At 40.9% G+C, this 27022-nt stretch overlaps 2 protein-coding genes across 3 annotated transcripts in view; both read right to left on the bottom strand.

Moving 5' to 3' along the window:
* SYCP3 (synaptonemal complex protein 3) overlaps positions 1-27022 on the bottom strand; it is a 746653-nt gene that overhangs the window by 302379 nt on the left and 417252 nt on the right. The gene's annotated exons all lie outside the window — the stretch shown is intronic.
* WASHC3 (WASH complex subunit 3) lies at positions 385-7279 on the bottom strand. 2 transcript variants are annotated; one of them, XM_075209273.1, is made up of 7 exons: positions 7128-7277; positions 6752-6850; positions 6404-6469; positions 5826-5954; positions 3013-3135; positions 2737-2801; positions 385-1056 (listed from the first exon to the last, which is right to left on the bottom strand). In XM_075209273.1, the coding sequence occupies exons 1-7, from the start codon at positions 7176-7178 to the stop codon at positions 978-980; spliced, it is 612 nt and encodes a 203-aa protein (XP_075065374.1). In that variant the 5' UTR covers positions 7179-7277; the 3' UTR covers positions 385-977. The 2 variants fall into 2 exon arrangements, with proteins under 2 accessions (XP_075065374.1, XP_075065376.1); XM_075209275.1 differs by lacking the exon at positions 6404-6469 and having other exon boundaries at positions 7128-7279.

Raw genomic sequence — 27022 nt, forward strand, 5'->3', positions numbered from 1 at the left:
AAATATTTAATCTTGATGTGTTGGGCATAAAATTTGCAAATTTTCCTTGATACATGAAATCCATAACTATCCACTATCAGTATCTAGTTATGGGAAGGGGGAGGGGGGGGAAATACTGTACACATTGCATTATATTATCCACACATCCCATCCTAACCACCCCATCTATAAGAGTGAAATTAAAAACACAGGTTTTAATAAATGGCTCTGAAAAACATGATTATTTTTTTTATGCACACAATACACCTAAAGGTTTTACAAAACAAAGGTTACCAATAATACTTCTATACTATGTGTCACTTATATTTTGCAAGGTGTTGTGTACATTGTGTTTAAGATACATTTGTTTTATATAGCTCAATTGATTCCATAAGTAAAAAAAAATGTATTTAAATAAAGAATATACTCCATGGAGTAGCATTTATTAGTACATAGATTGTTGTGGATTACACAAGACAGAATTAGAATATTGAACATAACATTGTTTATATTGGTAAAGAAAATGTCTCTTTCCACAGATCATAGCACATTCCACTACTTCACAATATGCTTTACATGCCCAAGCAAAATACCAGGAATTGTGCCTTAAAAATGCAAAACGGATACCCTAACACAGGGTTTAGCAACCTATTGTATGTGTAGCTCAAGAATATAGTTAACAGTAAGTTCAGCATGTAAAATCTAACACTCAAAATAAACTGGATTAGTGTGTTCTGGATTAGTAAAAAATAATATATACAATATATCTGAGCCAAATTTTAGACATAAGGAACTGCCTGGTGTACAGTTATATATATTAGGGGGTAATTGGTAAACACATTAGCCACGCAATAAGAAAACCCTGCCTTAAATTATCCTTTTGGGATTTGATCCGCTGCATAACTTTGGTTAGCGATAATGAACAAGATATATAGAGAATCTTTCATAGTCCAGCATAAGGCATAGAGCTGTAGAAAGCAGTGGAAGGATCAGTCTTTTCAGTCACTGAAAGAAGATTCACTGTCAGAGCTGTCTTCTGCTGCAAGCTCCCCATCTGGGACTGGTGCATTGGGTGTCCTGAGAAATAGTACCAACTAGTTATACACAGATCATTCTCTTTACACAAGTCATACCATTTATTTAAAAAAACAAATGCAAGATATTGTCGTTGTTTAATTTCAGCATTTTTCTTTCCACACAAAGAGTAGTATATCCTCTGGGGAAAATAAAAACAAAGAACAAGTGGCTACAAGGTAACCCTTTGTTACTCTGATGAGGCTGCTGCAAGTGCCCCCAACCACATACCAAGTCACTGACTTTTCATTAAAGATCCATGAAAACTGAGGAATTTAAAAGGTCTTAAAACACTATTGTAGAAATCATAGCATTTTATATAGAATATATATAAAAAAAAAAAAAAATAAAAAAAAAAACAATTCACAATATTAAGAAAACCATGTACAGTTAAAAAAAAATAATCTAAAAATTAAAAATAAAATATAAAGGTTGGCCAAGTAGGAAGGAGAGAAAAAGAATGGAACATTTGTTGATTTTGCCTGTTACCCCGATGTAACACCCCCCCCCCCTCTAGCGTTGTTATTCACACCTCCCAGTGACATTGTGTGGCGCAGCACTAGGACCCAGAGGAGACACACCAGGAACAGTCGATTTGCAACATAAGGCTGATATGAGTGGTCAGAACCTGTGTGGTGAGTGCGACAGTCAGGAACTCATGACAAAGGGGAGGAGGTCCCAGGATCCCCAGGCAAATTTGGGAGCACATCCGTGGCCTGCTGCCACAAGGGGCCAAAGTACATCCTGACAAGATAGAATGAGTAAAAGGGAACAGATTTGAAGGAAAAATGACCTCAGAGCATGGCTGCATAAGGCGGGGGGAAAGGAGTCCCAATATTATTATTAATAATAAAATAAAAATTCCAACAGTAAAAGTAGTGGGGGACCCCAATAAAGAAGGGGGTGGGGGGTGGGGGCGGAAAGCAGTGTGAAGCCAATTGATAGTGGCAGCATTGAGGATCTGACATACAGGGCATGTAAGAGACCCTATGGAGAGGGTTGATGCAAGATGCAATGTATGTGACCCAGAGGGGTAGGGAGGACACAGCAGAGGATGTTATAGCCCAGAGGCTGAAAGAGGACACTAGTATCAGATCTACGAAGCATAACTGAGAGTGCATCAAAGCCAGCGCAAATTCTTGTTAGTTTGAGAATCCCAGGAGGGGCAGAGAGAGCAGGTGTTATAGCCAAAGGAATAAGGCCCCACAGAGTAGGGGTGATTAACTGTGCTGGAGAGAGAAAGGAGATGTACATATTTATTTCAGCGTTATCTGCAACTAAAGTATCACACTGGAATGAAGAGACGTGTAAATAGACGTTTAATCTTCTAGAGATTGTCTGGCACCAAAATCATTGAACATCTGTTTGCACTACACCCTAAGTTACACACAATGCAAGAAAAAACCTGCATGTCATTTATATCCACGCACAACCTAACCCATGCACTCAAGGACCACACACACACACACACACACACACACACACACAATGGCAGGGAAGTTACACCTATATAATGCTGATAAATGACAAAGGCAAATCTTATCAGTTAAACCATTAATTGATTCAGTTGGTTGGAGGGATTAAACACTATCCTGACATCCTGCATGAGCACATCAACTCAAACCTCTGGTGCTGGAAGGGTTGATCATCATGTTCTAGCTGTCAATTATAAAAAGTACTTACTCTAAAAGATCAGGATTAAGCCCTTCAGATATCATTTTATTTCGGATCGCCATCACAGGAACTCCCTACAAAAAAAAAAAAAAAGACAATATATGAATATATGAGTAATACAATATTCTCTGCACAATGCTGTGTAATATGGTGGCGATACATAAATATTCCATAAACAATACAGATGAGCGAGGTTGGGCAAAGTGCCTCGTTTTATATTAAACTATAGAGCAAATTCAAATGAATGGCCTTGACAACTATACTGAGAGGGAATTAGACACTTACCACTTGGACCATCTTTAGATATCTAGCATATCTTGGATCTTTAGAGACAGTGGGGACATTGTCTGTCTGTACTTCTTCCTTCTGCAGTGTGTTAAGATCATTTATGGAATTCTGCTGCATAACCTGAAAAATACCAGCATAAATTGCATTTTAACAGAAGATAAAAGCTGAGCTACAGTTGTGCACGAGTCCTTATCCCACTTGAGGTGTAGGAGTTTTAACTCGTTTGTTCACCCACCACCAAACCAAATATACCGATCAAACATGGAGTTGTCCTCTATGTGGACCTAGCAACTCATCACAATGGACACTGGGCTCATTCTAAGCAAGATGAATGACACAAAAGAAATAATATATGAAACACACACTTATTTTCTGAGATTTTCTTTTTTTTCTTTTAGAAACAAAGAAGTATGGCTCTATTTAGTTATACACCTTACCATCTTCTAATTCAGCATCCCTAACTCCACCCACCAGGATTTTTTTTTTTAGTCTGAATGGATTTATAATTTATTATAATAAATGCATTTCTACTGTATTTTTAACTCCTTTTTAAGATTACACAACTGATTCCCTGGATGGGGACAGAGGGTATTATTTGCAAACACAGTGCAGGTGCCCATAGCAACCAATAAGGCATTTCACTGTCTAATGAATCCTCACTGAAGAATACTTGGTGTAAAGATGCATTTTGGTACTTATATGTCCAGCTAACTATGCATGCATTACTGCTTCTTTAATGGCAAAGATACAGTTCCACGTAGCTATATTTATACTATTAAACTTGTAATTCTGAACGCATAACTAAAAAATGAATACAATTATAATAGAGATAAATTAAAGAGCAACGCCGTCGCTAGAATATTAGTGCCCTGAGAGAAAGAGCCCCTCGCACACTTTCCACCTTTATGGGAGCGATAGTAGATACTAGTTATAGCTCTGCAAATTTGCAGCACAAATACCAATATTATTTAGGCGCAAGATACTTTGAAACACAAGTCAAAGTTCCAAATAGTTCTCTTTTACCCTTCACCTCACCGCTCTGAGTAAGAGTCTGTTTACATTGGACAGCTGCCACAAGAGCATCACCTGCAGCCAAAGCACCTTACAACTGCTTGAAAAATGCAGGTGCCTTATGGACCACTGATCTCTGCTGTACAGATGTGCTGGACTTTAATGCTGTGAGCAGGCAAGACTGTTATATAGTTTAATAAGCCCTAAGACACCAGCATTTGCAAGTGAATAAAAAGGTGGCTGCAGGTAATGTTTTAATGTAACAAGATTGTACTGTTAAATCACCATGAGAAGAGTTTCAGTATAGTCTCCCAAAATTACTTTAGCATTTGAAAGGATATTCATGGATTTAAATATGCACATTTTATAAATTTGAACTACCATATTACGCAGAATAAGACCAATACTGATAATTATACACAAGTAAAAATAATTGCTTCAAACCAGCCTCTCCTGTTAATAATCTGGCAGGTGGAGTCTCTAGAAGTGGTTCATACCGATGTACACAGACTACAAGAATTACCATCAGAAAAATGAAAATATTATAGCACATGAATAATATATGAGAACACACTTTTAAACACAAAAATATATATAGTAATAAAAAGATAAATCCTAATTTGTAATACGACACACTGTAGACATTACTCTAAGAAACTCTGACCTCTTCCTCCAACATACAATCATTTACACAGGATAAGGAATACACTGGTGTGCGCTGTACAGCAATGGAAAACTAAGACAACAGATACCTTGATGGAAAGATACTATAGAATGGGAAACATCTGTGTATGTTGTTGTATTGTAACATGTGTTTGCATGCTAAAACAAATTAATCTGTCTGACATAAGTAACACTAAAAAGGAGTACTCACATTATTTGTCTTTTATTATTCAAACATCCAGGACTGGTATCTGACCGACAATGGACCTCTCCCTGATCCTGGAGGCAGGGGGAGAGAAGCCCACCCCAGCTTGTCAGTAGAACCCAGCAGCATGAATAAGTTCAGAGGCATGCTTCCATCTGCGGAAATAAAGGTCTTGTAGAACTACCTGCCCCAGTAAGCCCTGCCAGTAAAACACTGGCAGGAAGGTCCACAACCGCTGGAGAGCTGCAGCTAGTGCTAGAGCCTGCTTTCATGGAGATCATTGTGCCAATGACAGACCAAGAGCAGAGCACAGTGTTATGCAAAGCAGTTGCTTATTTTTTTCCCCTGCAAAAGCCTCCTATTCTTGTAGATCATTCACTTGGTCTTTGCCTGAAATTACATCACGGGGGGGGGGGGGGGGGGGGGCGTAGCCAGCCCATGGAGGGCACACCTTTACCCCCCGGTTCTATGATCGTGATGGTGGCACGTCGCACTCCCTACTTACAGCTTTGTTAAAGAATGATTTGCATCTATCTGCCCGATAATCCTTTTGTGAGTATTAAGCCCCTTATTTTTTGTTTTGTGTTTATAGCAAGGGGTATAGAGATCCCTTCTGAATCAAGAAAAATTTCACTGCATTTTATTTACAGTGGAAGGTACTTTATGAACCGGACTTGTATTTTATACTGTGAGGTGTGTATCCCAAGCAAGGTGAAAAAACAGCAAATTACATCAGCAACTTTCAAATATCACTACCCCTTGTGTTTTGTTGTTTCACAGTTTACAATATGCTACTGCTCCCTGTATTATTTTCTGTGGGTATATTTTTTCCCAACCCTGGGTAAAGATCTACCTGCATTTGATTTAATGAATTGTTGGTGCAACAAAAATTATAAAATACAAAATCATTGCCACTGACAATTGTACTCACTTCTGACGGAGGTGAAATGGCGAGAGATTCTGTATCAGCCTGTGACTGCAAAATGCCATTGGTGATATTGTTCTTTGATAACTGTTGGGTTTCAACTTTAACATCTTCTAAACCAGGAATAGAGGACAGCTGAAATAAAGTGAAGGCACATAAAGACAATGACAAATTTGTATATTTGTCAAAAAGAAAGCGAAAAAAAAAAAGGTAATTAAACAGATTCCATAGCTTAACAGTACAGAAAACAAACCCTCCTAAAATATTTGTTGACCCACTGTGAAGATTAGTTATTCCACAATCATAAACAATATGAAAATCTGATAAATACTATTCATAGTGTCCATAAATCTAAAGAGGGAGCAAAATAAAATTACATTCACTGCAATGTCATACATCAGATGTACACATTCCCATTTTTTGACTGAACATTCTTAGTTGATTACTATTTATCTTTTAAATAAATGACTTCACTATAGACTGCACTTGGGGGACTAAGCAGCATTGGTTTATTTACTGCTGTTATTTCTAGTACATCATGAACATGAAAAACGATTTTTAAAAATGAATTTTTTTTTACAAACCTTTGCATCTAAAATATTGAGAGTTGTTTCAATTTGTTGAATGCGAAGTGACAGGGCCGATAGTTTCTAAAGCAATAAAAATACAAGAGGACATGAGATAAGAATGAATATTTTCAAATAAAATCAATTAAGTATCCAGCATCATTAAGAAACCAAACTAAGTAACAAGTGAGCAAGAATGCAAAGTCTGGCAAGCATATAATGCCTGGCAATGAATTATGAAAAAGATGAATAGCTGAATAATATGTTGATGGCTATTAACTTGTAATAAGGTTAATATAAATGACAATGTCAAACCATGTTATTTTATGCAGCAGGTCAGACAGCAGAAGGAAAGTAATAACAAACCTCTTCACAAATAGTTGAGAAGCGATTAAGAAACTGGACTGTGTGCACCACAAACTGATTCAGGAATGCCACAGTTCTCTTCTGTTGGATGGCTGGGACCTGTACAAAGAAAAATAAACCCGGTTTATAAGCATGGTTGGCAGCCAATGCATGTAGCAGGACTGACTAACGTTCATATGCAGCACTTATTAGTGTAATAACGTAGTGTATACTTGGAGATCAGCAACATGTATTGCTTTTCTAACCTATACGGAAGACACTGTACAACTTAGCGTAAACTGTATGGAATCATTCATCTGTGCTCTACAATAGCTTTACCAGGGAAGACTCTTTTCCGTGTAGTGTGGTTTCAGTAGCGAAAATAAAACGTACTAACCTTAGTGAGGTCTATGCCAGAACCAACTATAGGCAACCCATCCTCATCCATCCCTGGATCACAGGACAAGCAGCACTTCCTACGAGTCAGGTGTCAGTTCTTGTGATCAGTCAATAAAGGGCTGGAACAGGAAGCCAGCTCGCCAGCCGCGGGAGTCTGTAACGCCATCTTTGATTCGGGCAGCAGTCACGTGAACACCAGAACAAAACTCTGGTTAATAATTCGGCTGTATCCAAATTTTCCAAACAATGCCTTGAAACAATACAATTTAAAGTCACTTTTATCCCAAAATCAAAAACAATGAGTTTTTAGCAAGCAACTGATATTACTGATAAAAACGATGAGCTGTAATTGCAAGGATGAAGTCTTAGTCATAAATGGGCTAAAAATTATATGAAGATTTCTTTGGAGGCGGCCATTTTCCCTGAGATTAAGATTTGCTTAAAGCTATGACTCCAGTCTGTCCAGGTTGTCATTGTATGGGCACATTATTCCACCCAGAATCTTTAAATTGTGGTAAAATAAATATTATGAGATAAACTGTTGATGAACCCAAATTTACATGACAAATGGACAGGGGGCTTCTCTCCACTTTCATCCACAGTTCTTCCGGTCACTTCAGGAACGAGCCGAGGCATGTTGACTCACGATCAGGCATGCATTATAATTATTTTTTATTTATATAGCACCAGCAATTACGCAACATTGTACAGAGAATATTTCTCATTCACATCAGTCTCTGCCCCACTGGAGTTTAGTCAAGATTCCCTAACATACACACTAGGGTTAATTTTTGTAAGCAGCCAATTAACCAACCGGTATGTTTTAGAAAAAACATGGGGAGTCTAGTGCTAGGCAGCCCTCTGGGGCGTGGTCATGCCCTCTGTCCCTCTGCTAGGGACTTGCATGTTGAGAAGTATGCAGAGGTTCTTACCTCATGGCAGGAAATGCCCTGGTTCCTATAACTTTCACTTTATTTGGGACCTAAAAGCAAGTATAGATGGATATCAAGGCCTGAGCAAACTTTAGGTCACATGGGTATACAGCTTTTTTTATTTTAAAATAATGGGAACTCTACATTTAAACATCTGCATATTTGACTAAATAACCATATGGACACAACTACTTTTCACAATGGGGTAATATCATACTTACTAACTTTCATTTTACCCCATCCAAGAGATCCCAGAGGGGAGGTGACCCATGGGTGGGTGGGTGGTGGTGGTGCAGTGAGTCTGGGAGAATTAAAGGTTAAGTCAAACACGATCTTCTATCATGTAGAGGTGCGCTATATTTTGGCCCATTACACCAGCCAGACAGTTCTCATTTTTTTGTGCAGTAAGAAGAGACATTACATTTGAAGGAACTAATACTGCCCCACATCAAGATTCTGAAGTCATTTTGAATGACTGGTTGTTTGAATGTGCATCACTATACCTTTATGCAGATTATTTATTGTTACTGAAAGAAAAGGCCAGTTGGGCCAGACCAATTAGCTAATTACCAATCAGATGGTAATGTCCCTTGTTCATTAACATTCTATTGCATTCAGGACTTATATTTTATTTTTTATTCACATTGTGACATAAGTTAAGTCATACATTAAGAACCTGTTTAGTTATGGTGTGTCAGAGATTTGCATGTAATGTCATATAAAACTTAACCTGAACCATTTGCATTGATTTAGTGCATATTGATATACATTTGCATTTATTGCTGCATCTTAATTTATGTTGAGAACTGTTTTGAAGTTATTGCATAATGTGTAATATTATATACTAAAAATCTGTCAAAGATTTCACTTTGCCAAGTAAAGTTTTGCCTTGGTCAGACATCCAATCCTGTCTCCATCTTTGAATCTGTTTTGGGGTGACTCTTGCTTATCTGTGGTGGTGAATCTCTGCAGCTGCCCCAACAAGAAACCCAGTAGGAGTCCTATTATAAGATTAGTTCATATGGTGCCAAGGCCTGCAGGTTCTCATTGCCTAGAATAATACCACATGTAGTGAAAAGAGAGGAATTACAGTTATAAGGATTAACCCATAATATAACTGTAGGAGAATAAAGTATAATCATAAGGGACTGCATTGTAAATACTGTATGTAATGTGAATCTATTTAATAAGCTAGGGTGCCATGCAATTTTTTTAAAAGCAAAGCCTATTCTCACAGGGTTAATGACCTAATCCAATGTGTAAAATGTGAGGCCAGAAATATTGGCATGTGTTTAGGCTATGGCTCTGCAGACCCAAGGACTACAAGACAACATTGTCACCTTTAAGGGGAAATGAACAGCTTCTAGACCTCATGGGGTGAGCTATATCCTGGTACTGAAGTGTTTTTTGGCCCATGAAATATAATTAATTGCACTTCCAAAATAATACTTCAATCAATATAATTAGGGATCAAACACATATTCATAAACAGGATGAGGAAGAGCATACCATACTTCGTATAATGCTATCACGCAGGGAATGAATATGAGATCAAATGATACACTTGACCTATCTCAGTTTGGTAACTTTGTATTGCATTTATTAATGATAAAATTGGGTCTGTGTGACACTCCCCAGAAAATATGTTACATTTTAGCATTGAGGATTAACCAGGAAAGATGTAAATTGTTGTTGAAAAAATTGTGTCACAGGCCTCCCTTGGAGACCAACCCCTGTAGGAGGGGAAAGGTGACAAAGTGTCTTTAAAGACCACTTACAAGATATTGTTAGACTTTTGGAAAATGAATCAACATTTATAAGCTGTCCATCTTCCAAGCCAATTTCCTTTGGTACAGATTATACAACTTGTATGTAAGTTCATACTCTGAAACATTTTCCCTTTTATTTTACACATTTTTCATGTTTTATCATCTTTTGTTAATTGTTTTTATAATATATAAGGCATTGTACTTTTTTTGGTATATTAAATCTAAAATTTAATAAGTGATGTTCTTTTTTACTCTAAATTAATTCACTGCCTGTTTAGAAGAGGTTGATTGCTTTGCTGAGTTAACCCTTTAAATACTTGTGTGGGAAGTGTTAACTATTTTAACTATCAGAGCGCAGAATGTGCGCAATTTGGAAATTAAGTCATAGGTTTTTTACGGGCCTTATACCTAGATGGTGGCAGATGAGAAGTGTGGAAGTGGGTGCCTGTGTTGGGGAAGGGACCAGTTAGATCTGTAACCTTAGGGATAGGTGAGTGTAAGATTGAATTACTGGAATCCTGTGAGTCCACTTGCAGTAAACGTCCAAGTCACAAGTACGCAGAGTGCAGTTTGAGACAGGTAATGGTAGTCAGGAGTGGGTTCCTGACAAAATAGAGGTAATATATTGTTTGACTGTTTGATTATTGGATACGCTATTGGATTGTTACGAGCCGCGGCGGTGCCCAGCTGCCGCGACTCCCCTACCTCCGTCCCGGCCGTCGCTATGACGACCGGGACGTCACTTCCAGGGCTCGTCCCGGCCGTTGCCTAGGCAACGGTCGGGACGCTGAAAGAAAGAGCGCCGCGTCCCGGCAAAGGAGAACTGCTGGGCGCGTGCGCAACTAAGTAAAAACCCTGCGGGCTAATCGTGTATAATGTATTCATTAGGCACAGGCTGGGGGCTGTTCCAGACCTAGGCTCTGATTGGTCACACTGTGTATTTAAGGCAGGGAGGGCTTAGCCTCCCTGCCGGTTATAGCTTCTGCTTCCCAGTCTGCTGACCTGCTCTGTGCCTGTTCCTGCCTGCTGAACTTTCTGCTGATCTCCCGTGTATGACCCTTGGCTTGGATTTGGACTTTGCTAGTGTATCTCGTGACCCTGACCTCTGGCCTGTTTACCGTTTTTCCTGTCTGCTTGTGACCCTTGACCCCGGCTTGTTAATTGGAATTGCAACCTGCTGAAGGCCCTTGACTTCTGCGTGGACCTCGCTCCGCCTGCCTGGGTTCTCCCCAGCCGGTACACACTTCACAACCTTCTGTCAGTCTGCAGCCCAGTCTGTCCCCACCACCAGGGGCTCCAGTGAACACCTGATTGGCAGAGTAGACTCTGGGTTGTGTTGTGCCGGCTGGAGGGGTTCCTAACATGGATCAGGGAGCTGGCAGAGTTGGGTCTCCCTGACACCACCTGTCCCGGGTCATCAGCATCATTCAATTTCTTTGCCCCAACATCACATCTTAGTACTTTACACTTGTAACACTTGCTTGACTTACTACAAAATGCATGTTGATATGTTATTACAGATTACATCATTCGTTGATTAAATGTCATTGTAACTTATTACTGGATTAAGGGTGATGTGCAGCCCTTCTGAAGGTTAGAGGACCAAACATTTGGGCCCTTGAAGTGTATCAGGTTACCTATTGCCTATCATTGTTGTAGGTGGACAAAAAGATGCATCTACAGCCAGGCATTAAATCATTTATGCAAACAGACAGACATGCATGTTTTACTTGCATTACCTGTTCTAAATTACTGTCATTAACTAAAGAAAACACAGTTGTAAATTCAAGGTCAAAATTATATGTCAATATATTGTAGGTACTGTGATCGGGTAGGGGGGCTCGGTACCATCTCCTGGGGTAGATGGTGTTTATAGCAGCCGAGAGACTTCACACAAGTCCAAAGATTTAGTACAAATGCCCTCAACCAGTTTTATTCACTAAGAAAACAAAATGAAAACTCCAAAATAAACACCTTGCCGCCTCGCTCTAAGTAAACAGTGGTCACTGCTGACTAACAAACTAAGACAAAACAAAAAGAAGTTTCAGCACAGATTACTTACAGGCAGATATCAGGCACTTTCTCAGAGACTCTGCAGACCCTGTCCCCAGGCAGTGAAAGACTGTCTGGGGACAGCCTTTTACCAGCACTACTCATGTACAACACCTGATTACCAGCAGAATCACTGGTATCTTGGAAGACCCGGTTAATGGGATAAATGGATGGAGCCCATCCATAACTCCAGGTCTCTTCTGTAGCTTTTCAACAGGCCTATAGCCCTTCAGCAGCTTATACACAATACACATTTTCCTGGTGTTTTAAAACAAGTAGGTCATACTTGCCAACTCTCCCTGAATGTCAGGGCAACATCTGTGGCCTGATGACACAGTTCAGAAATTGTGTCCTTTGTTCATGTATTGATGCCTATGGAGGTGGCCATTTTCATGGAGACCAAGATATAATCAAAGACTGACAGGTAAGACAACATGACTTCAGTAATGGAGACAGAAATGTAAAAGACACTTCAGTCTCTAGAGATTCATTAGCTGCTTTTCTTTAACATATAGTTGCCTACTCTCCCGGAATGTCCGGGAGACTCCTGCATTTCTGGGAGATCTCCTGGGCTCCTGGGAGAGCAGGGTAACCTCCCGATTCTCGCCCCCGCAATAGATAAGTGGCAGTGGGTGGGGCTTAATGATGCAAATATCGTGTCATATTAGCCAAACTGATGCGATTAGCCAAGCCTCGCCCCCGCACGCCCACCTCCCCCGGGATCTCCCTGAAGCCAAAGAGGAAAAGTTGGCATGAAGTAGGTTAGAAACCCAGGTGAAAATAAGTTAAAAAATAAAGTGTGTCAGGAATTATACTTCATAAGATGTTATCAGCTGATGGTTTATTTACTGATGTTGAAGTGTCAATTTATTCACAGGAGACCACCATTACCATTTCTACTGTTTTTTTCCAATTGAGTACATCAAAAAGTATTAGACCTGTGTTTCCCTTGAACATTACAAAACAAGTAGGCAGATGTTGTAAAATTTTGTAAGGTTTCTTGTAATCATTCAATAATTCCTCTCCTTTTCAGATTCAGTGGTAAGAGATTTATGGCTTATTGGTAAACTCTTCAAGTGTACAATGTAGAAAAAAGTAAATTTAGATGTGAATACAAAGTGTAAGGAAGACATTTGATGCTAGAAGGCAGAATGAATATCCCAAAAATTCATGGAGACTTCAATGTCCCGACAGTTTACGCGTTTCTATGATAGTGCGGATTCAGTTCATTATTATTCAATCTAGACATCCAACCAGGAATCTCATTTAAAAAAATCTCCAGATGATCCAGGCTAATTGAATAGCTGTTCAGAATCACATACATGTAATTAGTTAAAAAATAAAAGATTCAATAATCTACAAAATGATTCTGACTCATATCTGAATATCATTAATCTAAATAAAATTCTCAAGACATTATATAAATAATAATTCTTTAAATATATTTTTAAATTGGCTGAACTCAATGAGTCAAAACGGAGGACAGAATGCACAACTGGAAAAAGAAAAAGAAACTGCTTCCCGTTCATCTATATTATAATACCCTTAAAATCATGTTAAATAGTAATCGAATATATCAAGTAAGTTTTATTACACCGATTATATTAAATTGAAAGTAGAATTAAACTATAATCCTCTATATAGGTTTAGTAAGTTAGCACTTATGACGTTAATGACAACGGTAAGATGCAATGAATAAGTATTAATTATATCCTAATTAATAATTAAACTTACTGGGAAATGAATGACAGACATAGATTCCTGTTACCATTATATCCTAATGCTCGAGGGAGCTATTATATTATATTGCTTCAATGAAGAGCAATTGTCAATATTGGTTTAAATTGAAAAAGGGAGATATGATAATAAATAATAATGCATGGAACCAGGGCCGGACTGGGACTAAAAATCAGCCCTGGCATTTAAGGTACACAGGCCCACCTCAGTTCCAGCAGGAATGAAAATATGTGCCGCCGCGTAGCGGTGGCGCTGAACACGGCGTGACCTCATTGTGTTGTGGGTGTGGCCAACATGGGGCATTGATACATACATTATAATAATACATTACATTTTAGACAAATACACAGGCCCTACTGTTAGAAGCACACAGCGTTGCCTTCACAAGCAGTACGTTGTGAAGCGGGACATACCTCCCAACTGTCCTTGCAGTCGGACCAAATCCTGACTAAGGGAGACAGTCATCCAAATTCAGGACTGCCCTACCAGATTCAGGACAGTTGGCAGACTGTCCTGCTCTCTCCTACCTGTCTTGGTCACTTTCACCACTTGTAGCAGATGGTTTCTTTAGCTCAGTTCATTCTTGTCTCGAACCTGGAATATTGGATGCCCTATTTTGAAAAAAAAAATGGGTACATGAGATTTAGAAAACTCCAACCAGCCCCAATGTTAAAACAATAGCACTCACGTTTTATAATTAGGCCTACCTCCAGTCCCCACAATAATAATATTCACATTAATTAAGTAGACCAATTTCCCTCCAACCAGCCCCAACATAAAATTAACAGTATACCCATTTACTCAAGACATATTTCCCTCCCTCCAAACAGTCCCAGCAATAAATTAAATAGCATTAAAATGTAATAAATATAGCCATTTTCCACAACCAATCCCGACAATAAATAATTTATATTCACATTCAATAAATAGCCCTTCTCCCCAAAATCAGCCCCATATTCAATTGATAGCCCTAAACCACCCCAGCATTAAATTAAAGGTTCTTTCACCTCACCTTAAATAATTAGCCCCCACCTACACTCCACCATTAAATAGCCTACCTCCCACACTATATTAAGATCCTCCCTTCTCTCACATATTATATTAAAATACTGCGCGCACGCACACACATGCTATATTTAAAATACTGCGCTCGCGCACACTATATGAACATGGCCAAACACGCACGTACACTATAGCAACATGGGGCCACACATGCACAAAATTAGCCCCACAGCCACACTGTTAGCCCCACTGGTTGTTAGCCCCACTGTCTGGTTGTTAGCCCCACTGTCTGGTTGTTAGCCCCACTGTTTTTCCTCCACTGTTTGTTAGCCCCACTGTTTATTTGTTAGCACCACTGTTTGTTAGCCCCACTGTTTGTTTGTTAGCCCCACTGTTTTTCCTCCACTGTTTGTTTGTTAGCCCCACTGTTTGTTTGTTAGCCCCACTGTTTGTTTGTTTGTTAGCCCCACTGTTTGTTTGTTAGCCCCACTGTTTGTTTGTTTGTTAGCCCCACTGTTTGTTTGTTTGTTAGCCCCACTGTTTGTTTGTTAGCCCCACTGTTTGTTTGTTTGTTAGCCCCACTGTTTGTTTGTTTGTTAGCCCCACTGTTTGTTTGTTAGCCCCACTGTTTGTTTGTTTGTTAGCCCCACTGTTTGTTTGTTTGTTAGCCCCACTGTTTGTTTGTTTGTTAGCCCCACTGTTTGTTTGTTTGTTAGCCCCACTGTCTGGTTGTTAGCCCCACTGTCTGGTTGTTAGCCCCACTGTTTTTCCTCCACTGTTTGTTAGCCCCACTGTTTATTTGTTAGCACCACTGTTTGTTAGCCCCACTGTTTGTTTGTTAGCCCCACTGTTTTTCCTCCACTGTTTGTTTGTTAGCCCCACTGTTTGTTTGTTAGCCCCACTGTTTGTTTGTTTGTTAGCCCCACTGTTTGTTTGTTTGTTAGCCCCACTGTTTGTTTGTTTGTTAGCCCCACTGTTTGTTTGTTAGCCCCACTGTTTTTCCTCCACTGCTTGTTTGTTAGCCCCACTGTTTGTTTGTTTGTTAGCCCCACTGTTTGTTTGTTAGCCCCACTGTTTGTTTGTTAGCCCCACTGTTTGTTTGTTAGCCCCACTGTTTGTTTGTTTGTTAGCCCCACTGTTTGTTTGTTTGTTAGCCCCACTGTTTGTTTGTTTGTTAGCCCCACTGTCTGGTTGTTAGCCCCACTGTCTGGTTGTTAGCCCCACTGTTTTTCCTCCACTGTTTGTTAGCCCCACTGTTTATTTGTTAGCACCACTGTTTGTTAGCCCCACTGTTTGTTTGTTAGCCCCACTGTTTGTTTGTTAGCCCCACTGTTTTTCCTCCACTGTTTGTTTGTTAGCCCCACTGTTTGTTTGTTAGCCCCACTGTTTGTTTGTTTGTTAGCCCCACTGTTTGTTTGTTTGTTAGCCCCACTGTTTGTTTGTTTGTTAGCCCCACTGTTTGTTTGTTAGCCCCACTGTTTGTTTGTTAGCCCCACTGTTTTTCCTCCACTGCTTGTTTGTTAGCCCCACTGTTTGTTTGTTTGTTAGCCCCACTGTTTGTTTGTTTGTTAGCCCCACTGTTTGTTTGTTTGTTAGCCCCACTGTTTGTTTGTTAGCCCCACTGTTTGTTTGTTAGCCCCACTGTTTGTTTGTTAGCCCCACTGTTTGTTTGTTAGCCCCACTGTTTGTTTGTTAGCCCCACTGTTTGTTTGTTAGCCCCACTGTTTGTTTGTTTGTTAGCCCCACTGTTTGTTTGTTTGTTAGCCCCACTGTTTGTTTGTTAGCCCCACTGTTTGTTTGTTAGCCCCACTGTTTGTTTGTTAGCCCCACTGTTTGTTTGTTAGCCCCACTGTTTTTCCTCCACTGCTTGTTTGTTAGCCCCACTGTTTGTTTGTTTGTTAGCCCCACTGTTTGTTTGTTAGCCCCACTGTTTGTTTGTTAGCCCCACTGTTTGTTTGTTTGTTAGCCCCACTGTTTGTTTGTTAGCCCCACTGTTTGTTTGTTTGTTAGCCCCACTGTTTTTCTTCCACTGCTTGTTTGTTAGCCCCACTGCTTGTTTGTTAGCCCCACTGCTTGTTTGTTAGCCCCACTGTTTTTCCTCCACTGTTTGTTTGTTTGCCCCAGTTTGCCAGCCCCACTGTTTGCCACACTATTACTTACTTACACACACAGACACTTACCTTTTTACATCCAGCAGCAGCAGCACCCTGCGCGCTGGTCAGCCAACGGAGAATCAATGACTGCCGACTATGCAGTAATCACATGGGACGGCGCCTGTGGCGTGGTGCCGTCCCATGTGATTACTCACATAGTCGCCAGTCACTGACTCTCCGTCCGCCGAGCAGCGCGCATGGTGCTGCTGCTCGGCGGACATGCGGACCGGCCCTTCTGGCCATCGGCCCTTCTGGCATTTGCCAGAAGTGCCAGATGGCCAGTCCGCCCCTGCATGGAACACATTCCTTCATTATAGATAATTTTATGTCATGGTGGTACATATTAATTGGAAAATGGATAAAATGCCTGCAACATAGGTTGTATATAATGGATATATAGCAGGTGCATTATGAAACAGGAAACCATGCTACAATGTATCAGAGACCTCAAGCTGACATCAAGACACGCATTATGAGCGCAATGTTTGTTTGTTTTAAGGTCTGCTCTGCTCTACTACACAATACACTATAGCTTATATCCAATGCCTCTGTGGAATATACATTCACATAAGAACGCACAAATTTTTTTTACTATTGAATTAATATTACCTGTTAATAATATACACATTAATGACGACAGTTTAAAACAAAAACAATTTTTTTTGTCATGGAATACATTTATCATGGTGATCTTAATGTCTACTGAACATAAAAATAAATTTTTACAGGTGCTCCTGTTTGCAAACACATGCTGTAACATGCATACAAGACTGTCGTCACTAGTACTTAGACTAGCCCTGTAGCTGGAGCAAGAGATACGGCAGAAAAACTAACTGTCACTCACCGGACTGTTACTGCCTCTAGGTTGGGACATGGGTCTCTCTCGCTCCTGCCGGCGCTTCTCCTGAGCCGCGGCCGTCCGCCATCTTGACTAAGACTGCGCATGTGCAGAAACCCTGAACTGTTAATACCTCGCCTCTAGTCTCATTGGTTAATTAATCACCTCTCAGTACTTAAGGCACCTGTTGCCCTATTACCTTTGCCTGTTCTTGGTTCTCATTCCTTGAGACTCTGAGGTGTTTCCTGTTTCTGCTCGTGTTATCCGTTTGCTCTGGACAAGTCTCCTTTCCACATCGGTAGTAGAACTTACCCGCTGCAGACTACTCTCGCTACCTCCGTTTCATGCCTGCTTCTGGACAAGTCTTCTCTCCAGATCGGTAGTAGAAATTACCTGCTGCAGACTACTCTCGCTACCTCCGTTACATGCCTGCTTCTGGACAAGTCTTCTCTCCAGATCGGTAGTAGAAATTACCTGCTGCAGACTACTCTCGCTACCTCCGTTACCTGCCTGCTCCTGGACAAGTCTCCTCTCCACATCGGTAGTAGAACTTACCCGCTGCAGACTACTCTCGCTATCTCCGTTACATGCCTGCTTCTGGACAAGTCTTCTCTCCAGATCGGTAGTAGAACTTACCCGCTGCAGACTACTCTCGCTACCTCCGTTACATGCCTGCTTCTGGACAAGTCTTCTCTCCAGATCGGTAGTAGAAATTACCTGCTGCAGACTACTCTCACTACCTCCGTTACCTGCCTGCTTCTGGACAAGTCTCCTCTCCACATCGGTAGTAGAACTTACCTGCTGCAGACTACTCTCGCTACCTCCGTTACCTGCCTGCTTCTGGACAAGTCTCCTCTCCACATCGGTAGTAGAACTTACCCGCTGCAGACTACTCTCGCTACCTCCGTTACCTGCCTGCTTCTGGACAAGTCTCCTCTCCACATCGGTAGTAGAACTTACCCGCTGCAGACTACTCTCGCTACCTCCGTTACCTGCCTGCTTCTGGACAAGTCTCCTCTCCACATCGGTAGTAGAACTTACCCGCTGCAGACTACTCTCGCTACCTCCGTTACCTGCCTGCTCCTGGACAAGTCTCTATACATCAGTGGTACAACTTGCCTATTGCAGACCACTCACGTTGCTCCGTTACATGCCTGCACCTGGACAAGTCTTCCCTTCACATCAGTGGTACAACTTGCCTATTGCAGACCACTCACGTTACTCCGTTCCACACCTGCACCTGGACAAGTCTTCCCTTCACATCAGTGGTACAACTTGCCTATTGCAGACCACTCACGTTACTCCGTTCCACGCCTGCACCTGGACAAGTCTTCTCTACACATCAGTGATAAAACTTGCCTATTGCAGACCACTCACGTTACTCCGTTCCATTCCTGCGCCTGGACAAGTCTTCCCTTCAAATTAGTGGTACAACTTGCCAATTGCAGACCACTCACGCTATTCTGTTACACACCTGCGCTGGACAAGTCTTCTCTACATATCCGTGGTGAAACTTACCAGCTGTAGACCATTCATGTTTCCTTGTGATATAGCTACTACTCTGTATGGTACTTATTAGCTGGACTAAAGTCTACAAGTGCCTCTGTATTGTAGCTGCAAGTCGCTGACTCTTCTACTATATTGTTGATTGGTCTTTGCCTAACGTTATCCAGTTATCAAGTACTGGCCTGCTATATGCTACCTGCGTGCTAAGGCACTTGGACTCTTTCCTCATTTTATCCTGTTTACTAAACTGCTGTACCATCACAGTTCCACGGTGCCAAGACTCAGCATTTATACTATTGACATTCCTTTCCTCTATTCTACTGTATGGTTCCACTCATTCACCACACTACCCAGAGGTCCGCACTTCTGGTAAGTGTAGCTACACCTGGTGAATTCTGGGTAAAACTCCTAGTGGCCGTGACACTAACTTTGAGCTGCCCAAAGCTTGATTTGGACATCGCTGCGGGTTGCTCAAGTTTGTCACTCTCTTACTGTATATTGACTACGGGCGAACACTCCTTCTCACCCCTGTTCACTCTCAGGAATCGTAGGCTGTAGTAACTATCCTTTCCGTACGTAGATTCAGTGAACATTACTGCGTTCACTGGCGTATATGTCCCGGAGTGATTGTGTGTACGAAAACTGCAGATACATGCCTTGATGAATCAGGGCCACTATGTTTGTTTATATCAGTAGTGAGAGCAGACCTAACTGCAAACCTTCCTACAGTGTATTAAGATTCCAATTAAGAGCATTATCATTAAGTGTTATATATATATGTATATATATATATATAATGATTGCAAAATAATTTATAAATATTTTTATTTTTAACTGTCAGTAAAGATACTACTTATTTTATTAGAGTAGTAATAAAAAAAAACAAGGCAACTGGTTGCAGTGTGCTAGAGATATTATCTATTCATCAGTCATTCATCGGATGAGAATACTGGAAGTTGACACCAAGCACCTATTATCATCATCATATTTATTTATATATTGCCAACACATTCTGTAGTGCTTTACAATTGGGAACAAACACAGTAATAAAACAATACCGGGTAATACAGACAGACAGAGAGATAAGAAGGCCGCCCCTATAAATTTATAATCTATGACCTATCAAAAAATTATTTGTACAAATCTTTAAATTCTAGCCAGGCTAACTATGTCACAGGATCTAGAGTAAGTACCAGTAAGTTCAGACAAGGAGGAAATACAGAAAGAGAGGGGATAGGGAGCTGAAAACATTGCATCAGATAAACAATCATCAGCAAAAAACAGTACTGCAAACATTATATTGCACATAAAAATCATGGTCTGAAAAACTACCCATGTTAAGGCAGATGAAATCACTCAGTGGGATTTGAGTGATAACTACTGGAACTTATAACAAAAGATTTGGACATTTCTGAAAGCAACAATTTTCAATTAATTAACCAAAACTACTTCAGATGAACTGCATGGAATATCCCAACATCAACTTCTTGGAATCAACATGTCAATGCATTTCTATCCTATCTGTAATTAAAGGACTACATGGAAATATAATTATGAAACTATCAATACCATCCAGTAACCAAGTTCTGTTTCCTATGTTAGTAAGGCCTATCACAGGCAATTATATATATATATTAAGGCAGTAGCCAAATTGCACAAACACTATACACTAAGAATCAGTCAAGTTGGTGTTTATGAGTAGGAGCCATATGGTTCTTTGGTGCTCCTCCACGGTCGGGTTGACGTTATCCATTTTCCTTTGGAGGGGGCACCGGGGGATCCAAACATGAGAGATTTTGCTGCCAGTCAGGAAGAGTGATATTTCTCAAGTTGACTGTTGAGCTGAAATCATCAAGTCTTCCAGGTCCTTTAGGACAGTCCATTGTCTATTATGTTGCTCAAGGGGAAACCCCATCTATATCACAGGTCTGCCCCAAAAAATTTTTGGATAGCTGTTTTGGTTTAGTTGACTGATTCTTACGTTTTTTTGGTGCGCTGAATCCAAAAATGACAGCCGTTTTGTCCTGGGATGTCAGGTTTTCGAACAAACGGGTGGTCATCGTTTAAAAAAATCTCTTAACGCAAAATATTTTATTTACATTAAAAATATTAACTCATTTGCACAGGTGACGACAAAATTAACAACACACTCAAGTAGATTGCTTATGAAATCATCTTTTTTTAAACTCTAAACTTCTTTTTGAGCTTTTCCTCTTGTATGTGGCTTCTGGAAGATCCCTGTACAACATCCAGCAGTAGTCAGCCATCATCGTAACAATCCATTTCCCTAGATACCTTCTTTCCATTTGTTTTATATCTTGATGGAAACATTCTCCCTGCTCTTCACTCACTGCTCCCAAATTTTCAGGAAAATAGTCAAGGTGTGAGTTGAGAAAATGGACTTTTAAGCTCATGTAGCAACCAAGCTTGTGGAACGCTTTCAACATTGTTTCCACCATTTGCTTGTAATTTGCGTCCTTTTGGTTTCCTAAAAAAAATTTTATGACCACAATAAAGGCAACCCACGCTTCTTTTTGAGTTGGAGTTATTGAACTGATGAAGTCTTTGTCGGATATGAGTTTTCTAATATCCGGGCCAACAAAAACCCCCTCTTTCAGTTTTGCCTCTGTTAAACCTGGAAACTTGGGTCCCAAGTACTTGAAACATTCGCTATCTTTGGGAAGTGCCTTAACAAATTGCTTCATTAATCCTAATTTTATATGGAGTGGTGGTAATAAAACTTTCTCAGGGGGTACCAATGTATCTCTGAGAACATTCTTTTCACCAACAACTAGACTTCTTGGTGGCCAATTTTTTTGCTTCCAGTGATTTTGTCGGTCTCTACTGTCCGATAATCATAGAAAACAAGGGTATTTGGTGTACCCAGCCTGTTGTCCCAGCAGCATACACAATACTTTTAAATACCCACATACCAACCAGTTTTGGTTTCTGCTGCTTTTCACCATGAACTCTCCACATATGAAACAGAAACTGTCAGGCGAATTTACACACTTTCTTGGAGGCATTGCACTAATTTTGAACCACACAGACAATAGCAGGATGACGACTGAAATGAAATACAAGATTGTGGAGGAATCAGAGAACAAGTTAATGCATGAAAGAACATGTCCGGGCAGGCCCTAGCAAGCACACTCAACAATGCAGTGATCACCATCAGGACCAATAAACATGTATTTTCATGTTTTTGGGAGCACTGCCAGTGAAAATAAATTTGTTTTGCCATGTTCAGTTTTTTTACCCCAAGTATGATGAATTTGAAATTTAGCGATTTCCAGCTACCTGTTTAACCAAGGCACATTTAGATTGTGAAAAAACGTCCCAGGAAAAAACGGTGGTCATTTTCGAATTCAGCGCACCAAAAAACATAAGAATCAGATAAAATTATGAAAACAGCTTTTTGGTTGCAGACCTGTGTATTTAATGTTCTTTTTTCTGAGTTCTTCCGTTAGCGGCCTAAGTAAACTCCTTTGTTGCAGGCTATTCCAGGAGAGGTCCTGAAAACTAGGAACATTCTGACCATCAACGTCAATACAATCTAGGTGCCTGGTTCTTCATATAATTTCCTCCTTCTCATTGTAGTAGTGCAGCCTACAAATAATGTGTCTTGGATTGTCGAATTGTCAATCCCAGGAGCGCAAGGCTCAATGATCCTGTCAAATAGGATGTGGCAGCGAATAAAATGTTTATGGTGATTCCTTCTTACATTAGCCCTTTTTGTCTTTACTCATTGAACGCCTCAGGGAGCGTGACAGAGAGGCTGGTAGTTTTGGTTTCTTACAAGCAGCTGCAGTCAAAACATCCCCCCTATGGGGGTTGGTGGCTACAACATGTTATATGTTAGAGGAGAAGCCAGTGTAATTATGAATATCCAGCATGCATGTAAAGGGACAACATGATGGTAGCATTCTGCTTGATAACTTTGCCAACAATACAGTCAAGATAGGCAGGACTAGTTGTGATATAGAAAAAACCAGCAGATGATCTGGGATGCAAATAGTCAGTATAGGCATCAAGTGTCATGACCTGCCTTCTGCAGCTCCTGTGTGTCAGGTACTATGTTGGACTTTTGCCTTTGTGTGTATTCAGCCTGCAGAACCACTGTTCCACCAAAGGGGCCACTGTGGTACTTGGACTGCTCTCCGACCTGCCAGAGCTAAGCTCATTACTCTGGGATGCTTACCACCTGTCTCTGATCTATAAAGACTGCCCTTCCCCAGGAGACCTTGCCAGTTCCTTTGTTGCCTTGACCACTGCTATTCCTCCAGTGTGTTATCCTTCATTGATTTCCTGGTTTTGACCTCTGCTCGTTCCTCCGTTTTTGCACCTCGTCCTGTGACCCCTGACTTGGCTTTGTTGTGACTCTGCACTTGCTTCTCCCTGATACTGTGGTGAACCATCTGGCTTTTGATCCGTGGCTCATTTGACTCTTCTGTGTTATTGTGTCTCTAGTGTTTTCTGAGTCCTGACACCCGTGACTCCTCCGGTGCCTTGTGTCTCCAGACTATCCCGAGTCTTGATCCCCGTGACTCCTCCGGTGCCTCGAGTCTCCTGTATAACCTGAGGTCTCACACTCGTGACTCATCAGGAGCCTTGTGCCTCTTGAGTTTTCCAGGTACCCTAATAACCGTGATCTTACCTGCTTCTCCAGCCTCAGAATCAGACTTGCCTTTCGGATTCTCAGCACTGATTTTTTTTTTTTTTTATAATTTTTTATTTTCAGTGGTCAATCAAGAAAATACAGACAGCAAAACGATAACACTGTGTAGCATGCACAGTAAAATCACAACAGTTATTGTGGTGTATCGCATATTAGGAAACCTTTAGACAAAAATGACCGGTTTTTACATTTTTAAAGAGTAATATAAAATGGGTGTAGGAACAAAATGGATTGTGGGGGAGGGGTGAGGGGGGTAGGACCACAAAGATGGTGTGTTCCACGGCTAGCCATGGAGCCCAGACTTGACTGAAGACGTGGCCTCTATCGTGGAGGTAGTACGTAATCTCCTCCATAGCGGCCACGTGCCAAATCTGCTTCTTGAGAGCCAAAAGGGATGGAGGTGCGGTCTTTTTCCAATTAAGGGCTATGAGTGATTTGGCTGCTGTCAGGATGTGGGCAGTTAATTTCTTGGAGAATTTGTCCAGGTCTTGGGGAGGGTAACATAAAAGAAATATCCAGGGATCTTTCGGGATAGGGGCTTCAAAAAGGGTATTTAGGAAACTATGGACTGAATCCCAAAAGGGGGTGATAATCGGGCAAGACCACCAAATATGAAACATCGTACCCCTTTGGCCACAGTCAAAGGTGGGATGCAAAGTAGTATAATTTGATGTCGGGAAGGCCTCTTCCTCCTCCAGGGATTGGTCGTTTTAAGATATTGGATGAGACTCTAGGAGGTCTATGGTTCCAAATAAAGCGGGTGAGGGCCTTCTGGATGTTGGCAAGGAAAGAGGCAGGGACAGCTACCGGAAGGGTTTGGAAGAGGTACAGCCATTTGGGGAGTATGTTAATTTTGACAGCTATGATCCTGCCCAGCCACGAAATAATAAGGCGGTTCCAGGAGGTCAGGTCTGATTGCGTCTTGGAGAAAAGGGGTAGGAAATTCTCACGAAAGAGGAGGTCATAGCGAGAAGTGAGGAAAACCCCCAGGTATTTGATCTTCCTGTACTGCCATTTGAAATTAAAGTTAGCCCGGAGGAGCTCGGTATCCCGAGGAGAAACGTGAAGCAGCATGGCCTCTGACTTGGTGTAGTTTATCTTATAGCCCGAAACATCGCTGTAGTTCTGAAGGATGGCATATAGGTTGGGCAAGGAGATCCCCGGTTGGGTAAGTGATGGGAGAATATCGTCTGCAAAGAGTGAGATCTTGGAGTTCGTATTACCCATCCTTGTATGCTAGGATTAGACCTAATTTGGGAAGCCAGAGTTTCAATTATCAGAGCAAATATCAGAGGAGAAAGGGGGCAACCCTGTCGTGTTCCATTTCGAATGGAGAATGATTCTGAGGGAGTGCCATTAACCAGGACTTTAGCAGTAGGGGTGGTGTATAATGCTAGGACGCCAGTGAGGAAGTCGCAAGCGAAGCCGAACGACTCAAGAGCCGCTTTCATAAAGTCCCAGGAGATCCTGTCAAATGCTTTTTCAGCATCCAGAGAGAGCATAATAGTTGGGGATCTCCTGGAGTTTGTAATATGGATGATGTCAATGGAACGTCTGGTATTGTCCCTCGCCTGGCGTCCCGGGATAAACCCTACTTGGTCATACTGGATCAGAGAAGGGAGGAAGGCATTCAGACGGTTTGCTAGGATTTTGGCATAAATTTTCAAATCGAGATTGAGGAGAGAGATTGGCCTGTAGCTAGCACAGTGGAGCGGGTCTTTACCGTCTTTAGGGATAACTACAATTTTGGCCTCCAGCATCTCTGATGGGAGAGGGTCACCTTGGAGAGTGTTGTTATAAAGGGATTTGAGATGAGGGGCCAACAAATCAGAAAACTTCTTGTAGTATGCGGCCGTGAAGCCGTCAGGGCCTGGGGATTTACCACTTTTTTGTCCCTTGATGGCTTGATGGATCTCGTCTGTCGAGATCTCTTCATTGAGAAGTGAAAGGGCTTTGTGGGATAATTTAGGTAGCCTGGCTTTGGCAAGAAAGTCAGTGATCAGGGCGGAGGGGGTTTTCAGTGTTGGGGAGGAAGCGGGAGCCGGGAGGTTCAGCACTGATTTTTAAACTATATTATTGTCCATTATCTGCAGCTGTTGCTTATCTTTGATATTACTGCCATACCCTGCTAACTTGCACTAAATTACTAATTACATATTTTCTTCTAGGAAGTGGAATAGCTTGATTATTTTGTATTTTAATGTGATTGCCATAGCTGCTTGCATATAGCATAGACCAGAGATGTCCAAACGCAGACCTCAAGAGCTCCAAACAGGTCATGTTTTCAGGATTTCTTAACTCACCTGTGCATGATTAAATCTATTTGTCTGAATCAGTAATTATCCCACCTGTTTCTAAAGAGAGAAATCCTGAAAAAATTACCTATTAGTAGCTCTTGGGCTAGAGCACCTGTGGCATAGGCCACTGACATTGGCATAGGCCACTGTAGGGGGGAATTCAATTCTCCCCAGAATAGCGCCGCAATAAATGTACTACCGTTAATACGGTAATTTTAACCCTGCTTTCTACTCGCAGCTAAAAAGCCGGCGTTGTAATTACCCTATTAACAGTAATTACGCGCACTATTACTGTAATATCGGTAATAGTGAGCAGGCCGTGTTATTTTCGGCAGTAACGTGGCCCATTGATTTCCCCCCTGGGTCATTCCACATCAGATCACCCAAAAAACATGGTTTGTCCACCACCCATCTCCGATTTTTTTGAAAATTGTTTAGTTATTAGAGGATGTCAAAACAACTATTTTTGCCAAATATCTCGACTGTCTGACAATTAGTTGAATAAATATTGATTTTTCAATTTATTTAATAATTTACTAATTGTGGCTTCTTTATCCAGTTTATTTGAAGTATTACGGGTGTTTATTACGGAATCTACACAAAATTTGTACCCCTAAGGTAACTCTTCCTCCCGAATCCAAAAATCCGAACCAAATTACTTTATCTGCCTCAGGTTTTGCGTTACAGCAAAAAAAGCACATTTTTTGGATTATAATTAAAAACACTAGATTCAATTGACATTAGGGATTGTTAAAAAAAACAAAACCATACAGAAAAAGTGAACTAAACTGAGGCCATGGGATAAAACTCCCATACAGGAAATGAAACAAACAGAAACTGATTCCCTTTAGAGAGACCAAAACTGAAACTTTTCAGAGACAGAGAGAGGGAGACACAGAAAGTCAATCATGGCAGCTGCTTATTTGGTA

This window comes from Mixophyes fleayi, chromosome 4 (genome assembly GCF_038048845.1).
Source record: "Mixophyes fleayi isolate aMixFle1 chromosome 4, aMixFle1.hap1, whole genome shotgun sequence".
NCBI lineage: Eukaryota > Metazoa > Chordata > Amphibia > Anura > Limnodynastidae > Mixophyes > Mixophyes fleayi.

Coding starts and splice junctions, on each gene's coding strand:
- WASHC3 (XM_075209273.1), bottom strand. CDS start 7,178: ATGGATGAGGATGGGTTGCCTATAGTTGGTTCTGGCATAGACCTCACT. Junction 2,802..3,012: donor ATCTAAAGATGGTCCAAGTG/GTAAGTGTCTAA, acceptor TTTTTTTTGTAG/GGAGTTCCTGTGATGGCGAT. Junction 1,057..2,736: donor CTTAATCCTGATCTTTTAGA/GTAAGTACTTTT, acceptor ACTATTTCTCAG/GACACCCAATGCACCAGTCC.